The sequence below is a fragment of the Protopterus annectens genome, chromosome 10.part0 (genome assembly GCF_019279795.1).
Source record: "Protopterus annectens isolate FY-2018-M chromosome 10.part0, PAN1.0, whole genome shotgun sequence".
NCBI lineage: Eukaryota > Metazoa > Chordata > Ceratodontiformes > Protopteridae > Protopterus > Protopterus annectens.
This window is the reverse complement of record NC_056744.1, coordinates 359328894-359341727: the sequence shown is the minus strand read 5'-3', so window position 1 is coordinate 359341727 and position 12834 is coordinate 359328894. Positions and strand designations below refer to the sequence as shown.

The 12834-nt window shown below is 38.7% G+C and overlaps 1 protein-coding gene across 1 annotated transcript in view; it reads left to right on the top strand.

The window, feature by feature from the left end:
- Window positions 1–12834, top strand: part of NMNAT2 (nicotinamide nucleotide adenylyltransferase 2) — a 1202096-nt gene that overhangs the window by 633572 nt on the left and 555690 nt on the right. Inside the window, exon 2 of the mRNA XM_044085265.1 lies at window positions 6337–6425. Within this exon, the coding sequence (XP_043941200.1) occupies window positions 6337–6425 (89 nt within the window). The remainder of the gene's footprint in view (window positions 1–6336; window positions 6426–12834) is intronic.

Below are 12834 nucleotides of genomic sequence, written 5' to 3'. Positions count from 1 at the left end.
CAGTGATTTCAGAATTAGTATATAAGTAGCAGCAATGCAGGGGGCAACCCTCACACTGGGTTAGGGTTGCCACCTTTTCAAATGGCCAAAATGGGACATTTTTGGTACAAACATCAGATTTTACAGGCTGACACATACCCACGGTCAGTACAAAGGATAGAACTTAACTTTTTTGCCCAAATGAAAGATTATTCTTGTAGCATTTTAGTTGCTTATTCTGTTTCTTATGACATTAGGTATTTTAGATACAGAATAACTGTTTTATGCAACTATTACATAAAACATAGGAAATAATTTTGCCCTACAATCTCAGGACATTTGCCATTTTTAAATTTTTTTGTCAGGACACAACTGCCCAAAGAGAGACTGTCCCTCGCCAAGTGGGACAGGTGGTAACCCTAATTGGGGTACGCAGAGAGATAACTCCATCTGTAAAAATAAAAAAAAATGCTTAAAAGTGTTACATTGTCTTTTTTTTTTTGCTGTGTTGGATGTAATTTGTTTATCAGCATTCACATTTTAACTTTTTTAACTTGTGAAGTGAAATTCTGCCATATCTACTCTTTCACTTACAATCAAATTGTGTTTTCTCTTACCAATATGATTACAAAAACCTTTTTCATAATAATTCAGCAATAATGTATATTGCTTTCATTTCTACAGCTTTTCTCCTGTTAGAGTCTTCTATTGCAATTAAATCTAATGCACGTTATCCAGACTAATATGTTTTTTAGTGTTGCTGTTGTTCATTAGTGTAGATGAATTTGACTCTTCATGATCATAGGATCATAGGAGGTTACTGGGCTAATGGCTCTAGGGCTCTTACAAGCCTATCCAAGTTCTTACCCTTATGTCCATCATCACCACCTATTGCACCTGTCCAAGAGGGACACAGGTGGAACCCCTGGGATGAGTTTATGGTCACCCATCCAATCGTCCAGATTGTGTTTGTAGAGGCCAAAGAGGTGCTCTGTTTGACGTGAATTGGGAGTCTGTTCTAAAGGTGTGGTAACCTCTGGGAGACAAATCTGTCCCTCCAGCAGGTTTTATTAATGTCACATACCAGGTTAAAGTCTTTAGAGTGAGTAACTCATGTACCATTTCCAATAAATCAGGGTCAGAGATTACCTTTTATGCAAGGTAGAGATCATCTCTGAGTAGTCTGTACGAAACAGAATAAAGTGACAGTGATTTCAGATGATCCCCATAGGACAGATAGTGAAAACCTTAAATTTTCCTTGTTAGAACCTTTGTGGTTTCTCCAATTGCTGCAGGTGCTTGGAAAGGTACATACCAAAAGGGGTGTTGTACTCAATTATTGGCCTGATGAAGGAAGAGTACAGGGAGGTTATAACTTCTTTTTTCTGGAGACAATGCCTTTACTAATGAGATGAGAAATATAGAATGCCTTTCTTACCACTATGGAGACATGGTGGTCAAAGGTAAGGTTGCTGTCAACCTGTGTGCTCAGGTCTCTCACCACTGAGGGCTTACTTAAGGTATTGCTGTTGATGTGGTAGTTAGCAGGAACATTGCTTTTACCGAAAGGAATGAGAATGCATTTTTTCGCATTGAGTTTAAGGCCATGACTTTGGCACCAATCATTTGTTTGTGTAAGACCCTCTTGTAGGATGTTGACATAATTTGGAGATTCTATGACCACTCCCACTTTGCAGGCATCAGCAAACTTTGTCAGTCACAGACCTTTAGTTTTTGCTTGTACTTCGGAGAAATAGATTCCAAACAGTAGAGGTCCCAGGACTGATCCCTGTGGAACACTCATGGTTACAGGTTTGCTGTTGGAGGTGGATTCCTCTATTTTGACTATAAGAGTTCTATCAGTGAGCACTGGCATTAGCAAACCAGGTCTTTTTGTCAAGAAGTGATTCTTTACATTCTTGCAGATTCCTGTTCATCACTTCAGTGGTGCTGCCCTGCCACCTCCGCCTCTGCCATCCCCTTCTTCATTTAGTCTTTCTCAGCATCACTGCGTTTTTATGAATCCTCTCTTTGCATGATGTGGCCAGACTTCCATTGAATAGTCTAACTGTATTTCCTTAAGCACTGATTGATTTCAGCTACTTGCAGTCCATGGAATCCTGAAAATGAAATGTTAGGCATTATGGCTTCGCATAAAAAAACACGTTTATGAGGAACACACCGAAAATATGAGGACTACATATGGGCATTGTATGATAATCTGTACTTTTGACAGGGATGCCCCTAAAACATGACACTAACTTAAAAATATGTGAAGACAGCCTGAGCTGAAAATACTGCAACTCACACCAACAACAGGCAAAGCCCCTTACCTCATTTCCAAATATGGAACTAGCTGCCTTCTTGATAAGACTTATAACAAACATTACAAAACAATTTTCTCAGAGGTATGCAGTGAGGACTACAATTACCACAAAGTGTAAAGTAAAAAAAAAGAACAGTTGCCTTTCATTCTAAACAAGAGGACACTTTATTCACATGAATACAATCATGGTGTTACCACGTCTTCCACTATCACTAACAGCAAAGGCACCCCTCAAAATAATATAAAAATATTTACAATTACATTTCATGCATGGGAAATAGTCAAGATTCTTACATAAAAAAATGTAGAATATGTGGTTTGGACACAGATGTACACTGTACACTGTATTACCAACTACGGAATGTATGATACGTTTCACACTCCTGCATTGACTTTTGCACCTTACTATGACATCACAATAGAATGTTGTCTAACGAATGTTTAACACAGCAAAACTTAGTACACCAGCATACCTTCTGCTCTCAGCATTACCAAAAGATATTGCTTACCAGCAAACCATAGACTGGATGAATGCAAACCTATGCACATTACCTTCAGATGGACAACAACAAAAACTACCAAAATATAACAGTAGTTAAAAAAATAAAAACATGACCCATAGACTTTAAATCATCAGTGATGTGCTAGAAAACCACAGCTTCAATGAGGAATAAACCAAAAATATGAAGCAGAAATCTGGACATTCTGTGAAAATCTGGTCAGCTGAAAAGCATGCCTTGCTCTCTTTCGCTTGTAGTTTATGGAAAAAATCTGGATCCAGTGGTAGCTTGGAGGTTTTGAAAGCTGATCTTCGGGCTGCCTGCTTCACTGCACAGTGTTCTGTCTTTTAAATGTCATTCACTGCCAACAGTTTTTTTTTGTTGAAACCAAAACTAACATGTCAGCTTGCTATTGTGATTTTTCAGACTTATTTCAAATTGTTTATTTCCAATAATGCAGCTTCCGTCTATTATAATTTCTGCTTTCCTGTCCCTTCAAGTGCCTAGCAATACTGTATCAATGATGCTATCTGAATTAGTAGCTTTGCTGAGCGATTCCAAGGTCATGCTTCTAGGGAAGGGCTGATTTCATTACAGCAAACAGTTCATCTGTAGTACTTTGTAAGCATGTCTGAAGACAGATGCGACATCACTAATGCGTTTTCTGACAGTTTAAACTTCTTATTGAATTGCAAGGATAAAGGTTCTGTGCAGTGACTGCCTATCTGGCAAAACATTTATTTCATAAAGACAACAATCTCATTCCCATGGCCTGCACTATTTAACATTACTTAAACCAGAGCTCATGGGCAACTCTGGAAAAGGTCCTGCTGGACTTAGCATGTTGTAACTAATTAACAAATAATAAATAAATAAGCGAAAGATGACTGATGTCTTTGTTACAGCTGTGCCAGAAGAAAATGTCTAAAAGGAAGGGTTGTTTTCTTTTCTTTTCCTCTTCTGGTATCCAGGATCTGTCCAGTGGTTCCCCTTCCTAAACCTAAATGGACCAGACATTCTTTTTTGAAGGTGAAATCCAGTCCTCATCAGTATGGGGGAAAGCCCTCAGGCCCACTTCCTGTCTGACAGGTCAGCCCATTTGCTCCCCCGTGAGGACAGACTAACATGCTTGGTAACACGCTCGTATGCAGATCTTCCAGTTACCCTAACTCCTCCCCCTGTGACTTGTATGCTTCAGTGTTTGCTGCTACTCAGAGATGTGTAAGCATGTGCATTACCATGCATGCCTAGTTCACTGGCCAATTTGTGCATTACTTGCCCCATGTGCATGCTGTACTCCTTGCTGTGACGGTAAAGTCTGCACACTCCATGTGTTATCAGTGTAGTGAAACAAGCCACTACACTCCCCCAACCCCAAATGGGGGAGCCACTGTCACCTGCCTACCTCCATCCACTGCTTCTCATCGCCACCAGCATCCGCGCTGTAATTGAAACACATCATCTGGAATGTAATCAGGGCTTCATCTCTCTATACCATGGCACCAGGACAAGGTTATTTTCTTTCCTTGTGCTTGGTGAATATCCCTAAACAGAGAAGAGGTAATGTTAAAGACTGACCTGAAAAGACAAAATAGCCATGTGACTTAGTTTCACATCATATATAAGTTGGACAGCTAGATACTATTTAACCTTAGCCTGTCGGTTTGTGGAATGATGGCATAAGCACTGTATTTTTCCAGGCTGTACTGACACTGTCAACAAGAGAATGATGAAAGAGAGAGACCAGGGGATTGTATCGCTTCAATCAGTAACTATGGTGGAAAGAATACTTTCAAACTCAAAAATTAGATATGTAACCCCAAATTCTTATCCCTTGTATGCCCACTGCACCTGAGGCTGGAAACTGGACACAGAATTCCAACGTAGTACGGAAAAGACTAAGCTAGACCACAGTTGAACAGTTTATTCATCTTGGAAGGAAATAGCATCAGCAATGAAGGAATATGCATTACTCCAATTTAAATCTAAATAAAGATACAGATTAATGTATATATTGTGGGTAGGAATGTGCACCACTTCTTACCTGGAATTCAGATGGCTGGCAGTAATGGGCTAACCTTGGACTACTTCAAGAAAAAAATGTACTAGGAGCTGATTATCATATCACTGAACTTAGTACTGTGTGGTCAGACCTAACCATTCTAGCATTCTCCCTACCGGTCCATGCATGGCTGATACACAGCACACAAACATACACACACACACACACACACACGCGCACACACACACACACACACACACACACACACACACACACACACACACATGCATACACACACATACATATGGACGCACACACACACACACACACACACACACACACACACACACACACACACACACACACACACACACACACATTCACACACTCACTCACAAGTACACACGCACACACATGCACACTCACATATGGACACACACACAAACACACACATATGGACACATCCACACACTCACAAGTGCACACATGTACGTATGGACACATACACATTCACAAGTACACACACATATGTATGGACACAAACACACACACACACACATACTCACATGCTCACATATGGGCACACACACACAAACACATACACACACACACTCAGCCATGCAGCTGAATTTGTGCTCCTACATACACGGTCACAATCATTCATGCACACATAGAGCCATGCAGCTGAATTCTTGCCCTCTACATACATGGTCACAAACACAACCACACACACACACACACACACACACACACACACACACACACACACACACACACACACACACACACACACACACAGTACCTTTAGTTGTGGTACAAGCCATGAGTCACAACCATTCAATAGGGGGTAAATTGGTGTATACCATCAAAACACAAGTACACTTTAACTCCTTGCATAAAAAGAATATCTCTACAGAATGCAGTTATTCCAGTGTTGTTGCCATTTGTTTTGGGGGGGGGGGGGCATTTGTGTAATTAACAGTAGTTTCCAATTCACATGCAGTTTCACTAGGAAGACCACTCTCCATACTATGGCCACTTCCTGAATAAAGGTGTAGTGGAAGAGTAGTGTATAAAGCCTTTGGACAAATTGCCTCTGCAGGCTGGTAAACCTTTTTGAATCTCAGGACATAATGTAGTAACAGTAGAGTTGAACTAACTGTGCTAACCAAGGATCTTTTATATTATACACTAATGTCTGTAAGAAGAAGAAGTACCCTTGATGAGATTTTCTACATGAATATTTCTTTGTCAAGGGCTTTCTCAGGAAAACAATATGTTGTGAATCACATATTGGGATTGTTTAATAAGTTGCATTTATTGTATTGTAATGCAGTGTTTTTTCTTCAGGTGCATTTTTAGAAAATTCTGTTTGTTGCCTGAAATTTGCGATTGAGGGCTATCAGATTGTTAGCAGCTAAATCTTAAATGTTCATAAAAAATGCAATTCGGCAGAATATTCTAAAACACAAATGTTGTTCCAAACATAATACCATATACATCAATATTCCTTCTCTTGTCTCTTTTAGAAAAGGCCCGTGAGTATCTACACAAGACCGGAAGGTTCATTGTTATCGGTGGAATAATCTCCCCAGTTCACGACTCCTATGGAAAACCGGTGAGATGTTCACATATTTGCACAATAACAAATATCTATGATCATTGAAAGTACAAGCACAACTGCTGAGTGCCAGAATCCTGCAATTAAATGAAGTATATTGTCTGTATCTCAACCAAACAGGTAGCTGTTTGCATTCTAAATTCTGGCATATGCGGGGGTGGGTTTAAAAGTGCCGGTAAGGAATAATTTACTGTATTTAAATATCTTGCAAACTGCAGCTTAGTAGATGCAGGATTTTGGTATAGCTCAGCTATAAATACCCAGCAGTTGGCTTTCTGAGTCTGTAAGTGTAAACATTTTATTCACCATATCCAGAACATTGGTATGAGGTCATTTACTAGATTAAAACTATTGACATAGAGCAATTACACCTTTTATACAGAACATTGATAAGAAAACTGAAGGGAGAACATAGAATAATTTAATATTCTTTTTCTGGCTCCACATTGTTATGCATTGTGAAGAGTATGCCAAGGAGTTAACAACTTGTGTGATTCAGAATCATGGTAAAGGCTAACCAGTTAATTTAAATTGTTGCTAATGCAGATTTTCATGGACCAATAAATTTGGCACTGAATCAAAATCATGAAGGAATATAGCTTAAAAGGCCAAGGAGGAGGTTTAGAGCAGTTAATTAATATCAACATGAATCATATGAAGTCACCAAAAATTGAAGTATATAAAAAAGCATGTTTTCACTAGTAAAAGTAAGCAAAATATCCAACATACACAAAAGAAAAAGACAACTGTACAACACTACTTGTACTTACACACACTATGTGTTTTCACAAAAAAGTATTCTATGTGAGGTTAAAATATCCAGACATGCTGTGCTCTCCGCATTCTGATGAGATGTGCTGTACTGTGATGCGCCATGGCAGTTACTATAATGAGATGTACCACATCCTGTGCTCACCACAGTGTGATGAGATATGTTGTACATGCTGACAACTATAATCAGATATGCAATATGCTAACATGCTGTACTTAACACACTGTGATGAGAGATAGCATATCCTGAAATGCTGTGCTCACCACAGTGTAATGAGAGGTGCTATAAGCTGACGTACTTGGCTCACCACAGTGAGATGAGATGTGGCATGTCATGACATGCCATTCTGAACACTGTAATGAGATGTAACATATCCTGGCATCATGTGCTTACCAAGCATGATTGGATGCGTTGTATCATGACATGCCATGCTGACTACTATAATGAGGTGTACCATATCCTGACATATGTGCTCACCACAGTGTGATAAGATGTGCTGTGTCATGACATGCCATACTGAAGACTATAATGAGATATACCATATCCTGACATGTGAGCTCATTACAATGTGATGAGATGTGCTGTATTGTGACATGCCATGCTGACCACTGTAATGAGATGTACCATATCCTGACATTATATGCTCACCATAGTGTGATGAGATGTGCCACAACGTGACATGCCCTTCTGACCACTGTAATGAGATGTAACATATACTGGAATCATGTGCTTACCAAGCATAGTGAGATGTGCTCTGCCATGACATGCCATACTGAACACTATAATGAGATGTACCATATCCTGACATATGAGCTCACTGCAATGTGATGAGATGTGCTGTATCATGATATGCCATGCTGACCACTGTAATGAGATGTAACATATATTGGCATCATGTGCTTATCAAGCATAGTGAGATGTGCTGTATCATGACATGCCATGCTGATCACTATATGAGATGTACCATATCATGACATATGTGCTCACCACAGTGTGATAAGATGTTCTGTATTGTAACATGCCATGCTGACCACTGTAATGAGATGTAACATATGCTGGCATCATGTGCTTACCAAGCGTGGTGAGATAAGCCATGATGTGACATGCCCTTCTGACCACTGTAATGAGATGTAACATATCCTGACATCGTTTCCTTACCAAGCGTGATGAGATGTGCTTTCTCATGACATGCCATATTGAACACTATAATGAGATGTTCCATATCCTGACATATGAGCTCATTACAATGTGAGGAGATGTGCTGTATCGTGACATGCCATGCTGACTACTGTAATGAGATGTACCATATCCTGACATCATATGCTCACCACAGTGTGATGAGATGTGCCACAATGTGACATGCCCTTCTGACCACTGTAATGAGGTGTAACATATACTGACATTATGTGCTTACCAAGCATAGTGAGATGTGCTGTATCATGACATGCCATGCTGATCACTATATGAGATGTACCATATCCTGACATATGTGCTCACCACAGTGTGATAAGATGCGCTGTATCGTGACATGCCATGGTGACCACTGTAATGAGATGTACCATATCCTGACATTGTGTGCTCACCACAGTGTGATAAGATGCGCTGTATCGTGACATGCCATGGTGACCACTGTAATGAGATGTACCATATCCTGAAAAGATAAAAAGCTCCAACTTCAGGAATGCCAAAAAATCATGAAGTTTATTGCAAAGCTTTTAGGAGAAACCCTTCCTCAGTGCTAATACATCATAGTCAAACTATCCAGTTTATATATAAAATTCAGAAAGACACATGATCACAGCTAGCCAATGACAAAACTCAAACAATTAAAAAATTAAGCAATATAAAGGGGGTGTATACTAAAGAATTACAGTCCTAAAAAATGTTTACTTTAAAACATTTTCATAAAATATTCTATTGGCCTAATGCATTTTAAAACAACTATCGGTGTAATTGCATCTGTTTCTTGATCAGGAGAGGCTTAATGCTGAGTGCACTATTCAGCCCCGGTCTTAAGTCAACCCTTAATCTTATAATCCAACTATATTCTCTATTCTCTAGAATATTATTTATATCTCCACCTCTAATCTGCCTATGCACCATATCAATTACCCTAACCTATATGACTATATGTCCTCTATGCATGATTTTTTATCGGATTCAAATACTTTTAAAATGATTAACTTTATAGATGTAAAAAAGTGTTTAACAGATGTGAATATCTTGGTTTATGAAATGCAACTAAATAATGACATTACCATTGACACATTTAATTTCACAGTTCCTTGTTCAACAATACCACAGTTATATGGTATTCCTAAAATACATAACTATTTAACCCCCCCCCCCATGGGACCCATTGTCTCAGGTAGGGGGTGGGTTACAGAGCCCATTTCTATTTATTTGCAAACTTGTTTGAGTAAATATCTTCCACATTGTCCTAACTACATAAAAGATACTGCAGATTTGTTAACAAAATTGTATGAGTGGTACAGTAAGAACCTTGAGACGAATTTACTATTTGTAACTTTGGACATAAATTCACTTTTCACAGTAATACCTAATGAATATGGTATTAATACCATTCATAGTTTTTTGTGCACTGATGTGGGTGTGCTAGAGAAATTGAGAATATATGTCAACGTTTGGAGATTGTAGTAACAAAGAATGTTTTTTTTATTTGAAAGCCAGCCATACTGTACCAACAAGTAACAGGGGTGGCCAGGGGAACTCCCATGGCAAATACTTATGCCAACTTGGTTTTGAATCAGGGGGAAAAGTGAATTTATTTATAGTAATAAAAATAAGTTGAATGAAAAAGTCTTACTGTACAAACATTTTGTGGATGATTGTTTCTTGATCTGAAAAGGATGTGAAAAAAGTCTTAATGAATCCGTTAGATATTTAGATAGCACAATAGACTTTTTGAAATGTAAAATGACTTGTTCTTTTGAGAATATCACATATTTGGATGTAATAATAGATAAGAATGCAACTATACTAGATACGAGTGTTTATAAAAAGGAGGAACATATAAATCGATATGTGCATAGGAGAAGCATGCCTGCACCACACATATTTAAGAGAATTGTGAGAAGTCACTTCACCAGGGTTAGTAGGTTAAATACCAATGAGTCCAAATGCAGGAAGCAGATGCAAGAAATGGCCCTGGAGTTTCAGGAAAGAGGCTATAATATGGCAACTATAGAAAAAATTTCTAATGAAATCTTTACTAACAGGGATAATTCAACTAGACTATTATTCCAAGAGAATCAAGTTCAGGACCCAATTATGCATGAACAGAGTGACAAAATCATGTATGTAACAACTTATAATAGAAGGACTAATGATGTGAGGAAAATAATAAATAAAAATTGGGATATTTTAATGGCCATGCCTCAATTACAACAGGTGTTATAAAATAGATCAAAATTTACTTATAAGAATTGTAAAAACCCAAAGAGAAGATTATGCTGTAAAGATTTTAAGTTGACTAATAGTGATCATGTTACAAATATATTTGGTACTTTTCCTTGTCTTAGCTGTAGTTGCTATAGAGATATTTTTTCTTCTAATAATTTATTTACACAAGCAGTGACCAAAAAAGAGTATACTTTCTACTGTCATGCCACATGCAGTACCACACATGTGGTATACCTTGCAACCTGTGTGAAGTGTACTTGTTTCTATATAGGAAAATGTAATTGAAAACTAAAATAACAAGTAACTGAACATAAATCAGATATACTTAGGAACATACAAATACAGATAAATGCTTTAAGTAAACACATCCTGGACAATGAATTTAAGTTTAGGGTAATTGATGTGGTGCATAAGCAGATTAGAGGTGGAGATATAAATAATATTCTAGAGAATAGAGAATATAGTTGGATTATAAGATTAAGGGCTGACTCAAGACTGGGGCTGAATAGTGCACTCAGCATTAAGCCTGTCCTAATCAAGAAACAGATGCAATTACACTGATAGTTGTTTTAAAATGCATTAGGCCATTAGAATATTTTCTGAAAATGTTTTAAAGTTAAACATTTTTTAGGACTGTAATTCTTTAGTATACACCCCTTTTTATTGCTTAATTGTTTAATAGTTTGAGTTTTGTCATTGACTTGCTGTGATCATGTGTCTTTTTGAATTTTATATATAAACTGGATGGTTTGACTGTGATGTATTAGCATTGAGAAAGGGTTTCTCCCAAAAGTTTTGCAATAAACTTCATGGTTTTTTGGTGTTCCTGAAGTTGGAGTTTTTCATCTTTTCTGGTATTTATTCATTTCTGACTTTTGGTTTATCACTGTATATCCTTTTGAGGATGTACCATATACTGACATCATATACTCACCACAGTGTGATGAGATGTGCCACAATGTGACATGCCATGCTGTCCACTTTGAGATGCACCATATTCTGACATCATATGCGCACCACAGTGTGATGAGATGTGCTATATCATGACATGCTATGCTGACCGCTATGAGATGTACCATATCCTGACATCATGTGCTCATCACAGTGTGATGAGATGTGCTGCATCGTGACATGCCATGGTGACCACTGTAATGAGATGTATCATATCCTGACATCATGCGCTTATCACAGTGTGATGAGATATGCTGTATTGTGACATGCCATGCTGACCACTGTAATGAGATGCACCATATCCTGACATATGTACTCATCACAGTGTGATGAGATGTGCTGCATCGTGACATGCCATGGTGACCACTGCAATGAGATGTACCATATCCTGACATCATATGCTCACCACAGTGTGATGAGATGTGCCGCAGCATGACATGCCATACTGAACACTATAATGAGATGTACCATATCCTGACATATGTGCTTATCACAATGTGGTGAGATCTGCTGTATCCTGACATGCCATGCTGACCACTGTAATGAGATGTTCCATATCCTGACATATGTGCTTACCACAGTGTGGTGAGATGTGCTGTATCTTGACATGCCATGCTGACCACTATAATGAAATGTACCATATCCTGACATCATATGCTCACCAGTGTGATGGGATGTGCTGTATTGTGACATGTCATGCTGACCGCTATAATAAGATGTATCATATCTTGACATATGTGCTCACCACAGTGTGATGAGATGTGCTGTATTGTGACATGCCATGCTGACCACTGTAATGAGTTGTACCATATCCTGACATATGTGCTCACCACAGTGTGATGAGATGTGCTGTATCTTGACATGCCATGCTGACCACTGTAATGAGGTGTACCATATCCTGACATATGTGCTCACCACAATGTGGTGAGATGTTCTGTATCTTGACATACCATGGTGACCACTCTAATGAGATGCACCATATTCTGACATCATGTGCTCACCACAGTGTGGTAAGATCTGCTGTATCTTCACATGCCATGCTGACCACTCAGGCAAGACAACAGCGCATTTGTCCTCTACCTGAGGCAGGAGCAGTCCATTTTCTCACCATTGGTGACAATTGGAAGCTGGAGATCAGGCTAGTATGCCATGACATGAGGGCTTCCTACTTTATCTGGCCTAACCACTCCACATGGCAGTGTGACTTATAGTCTACACTGCTGCTCAGGTGAGTAACTTCCTGTTCTCATGCTGTTCTCT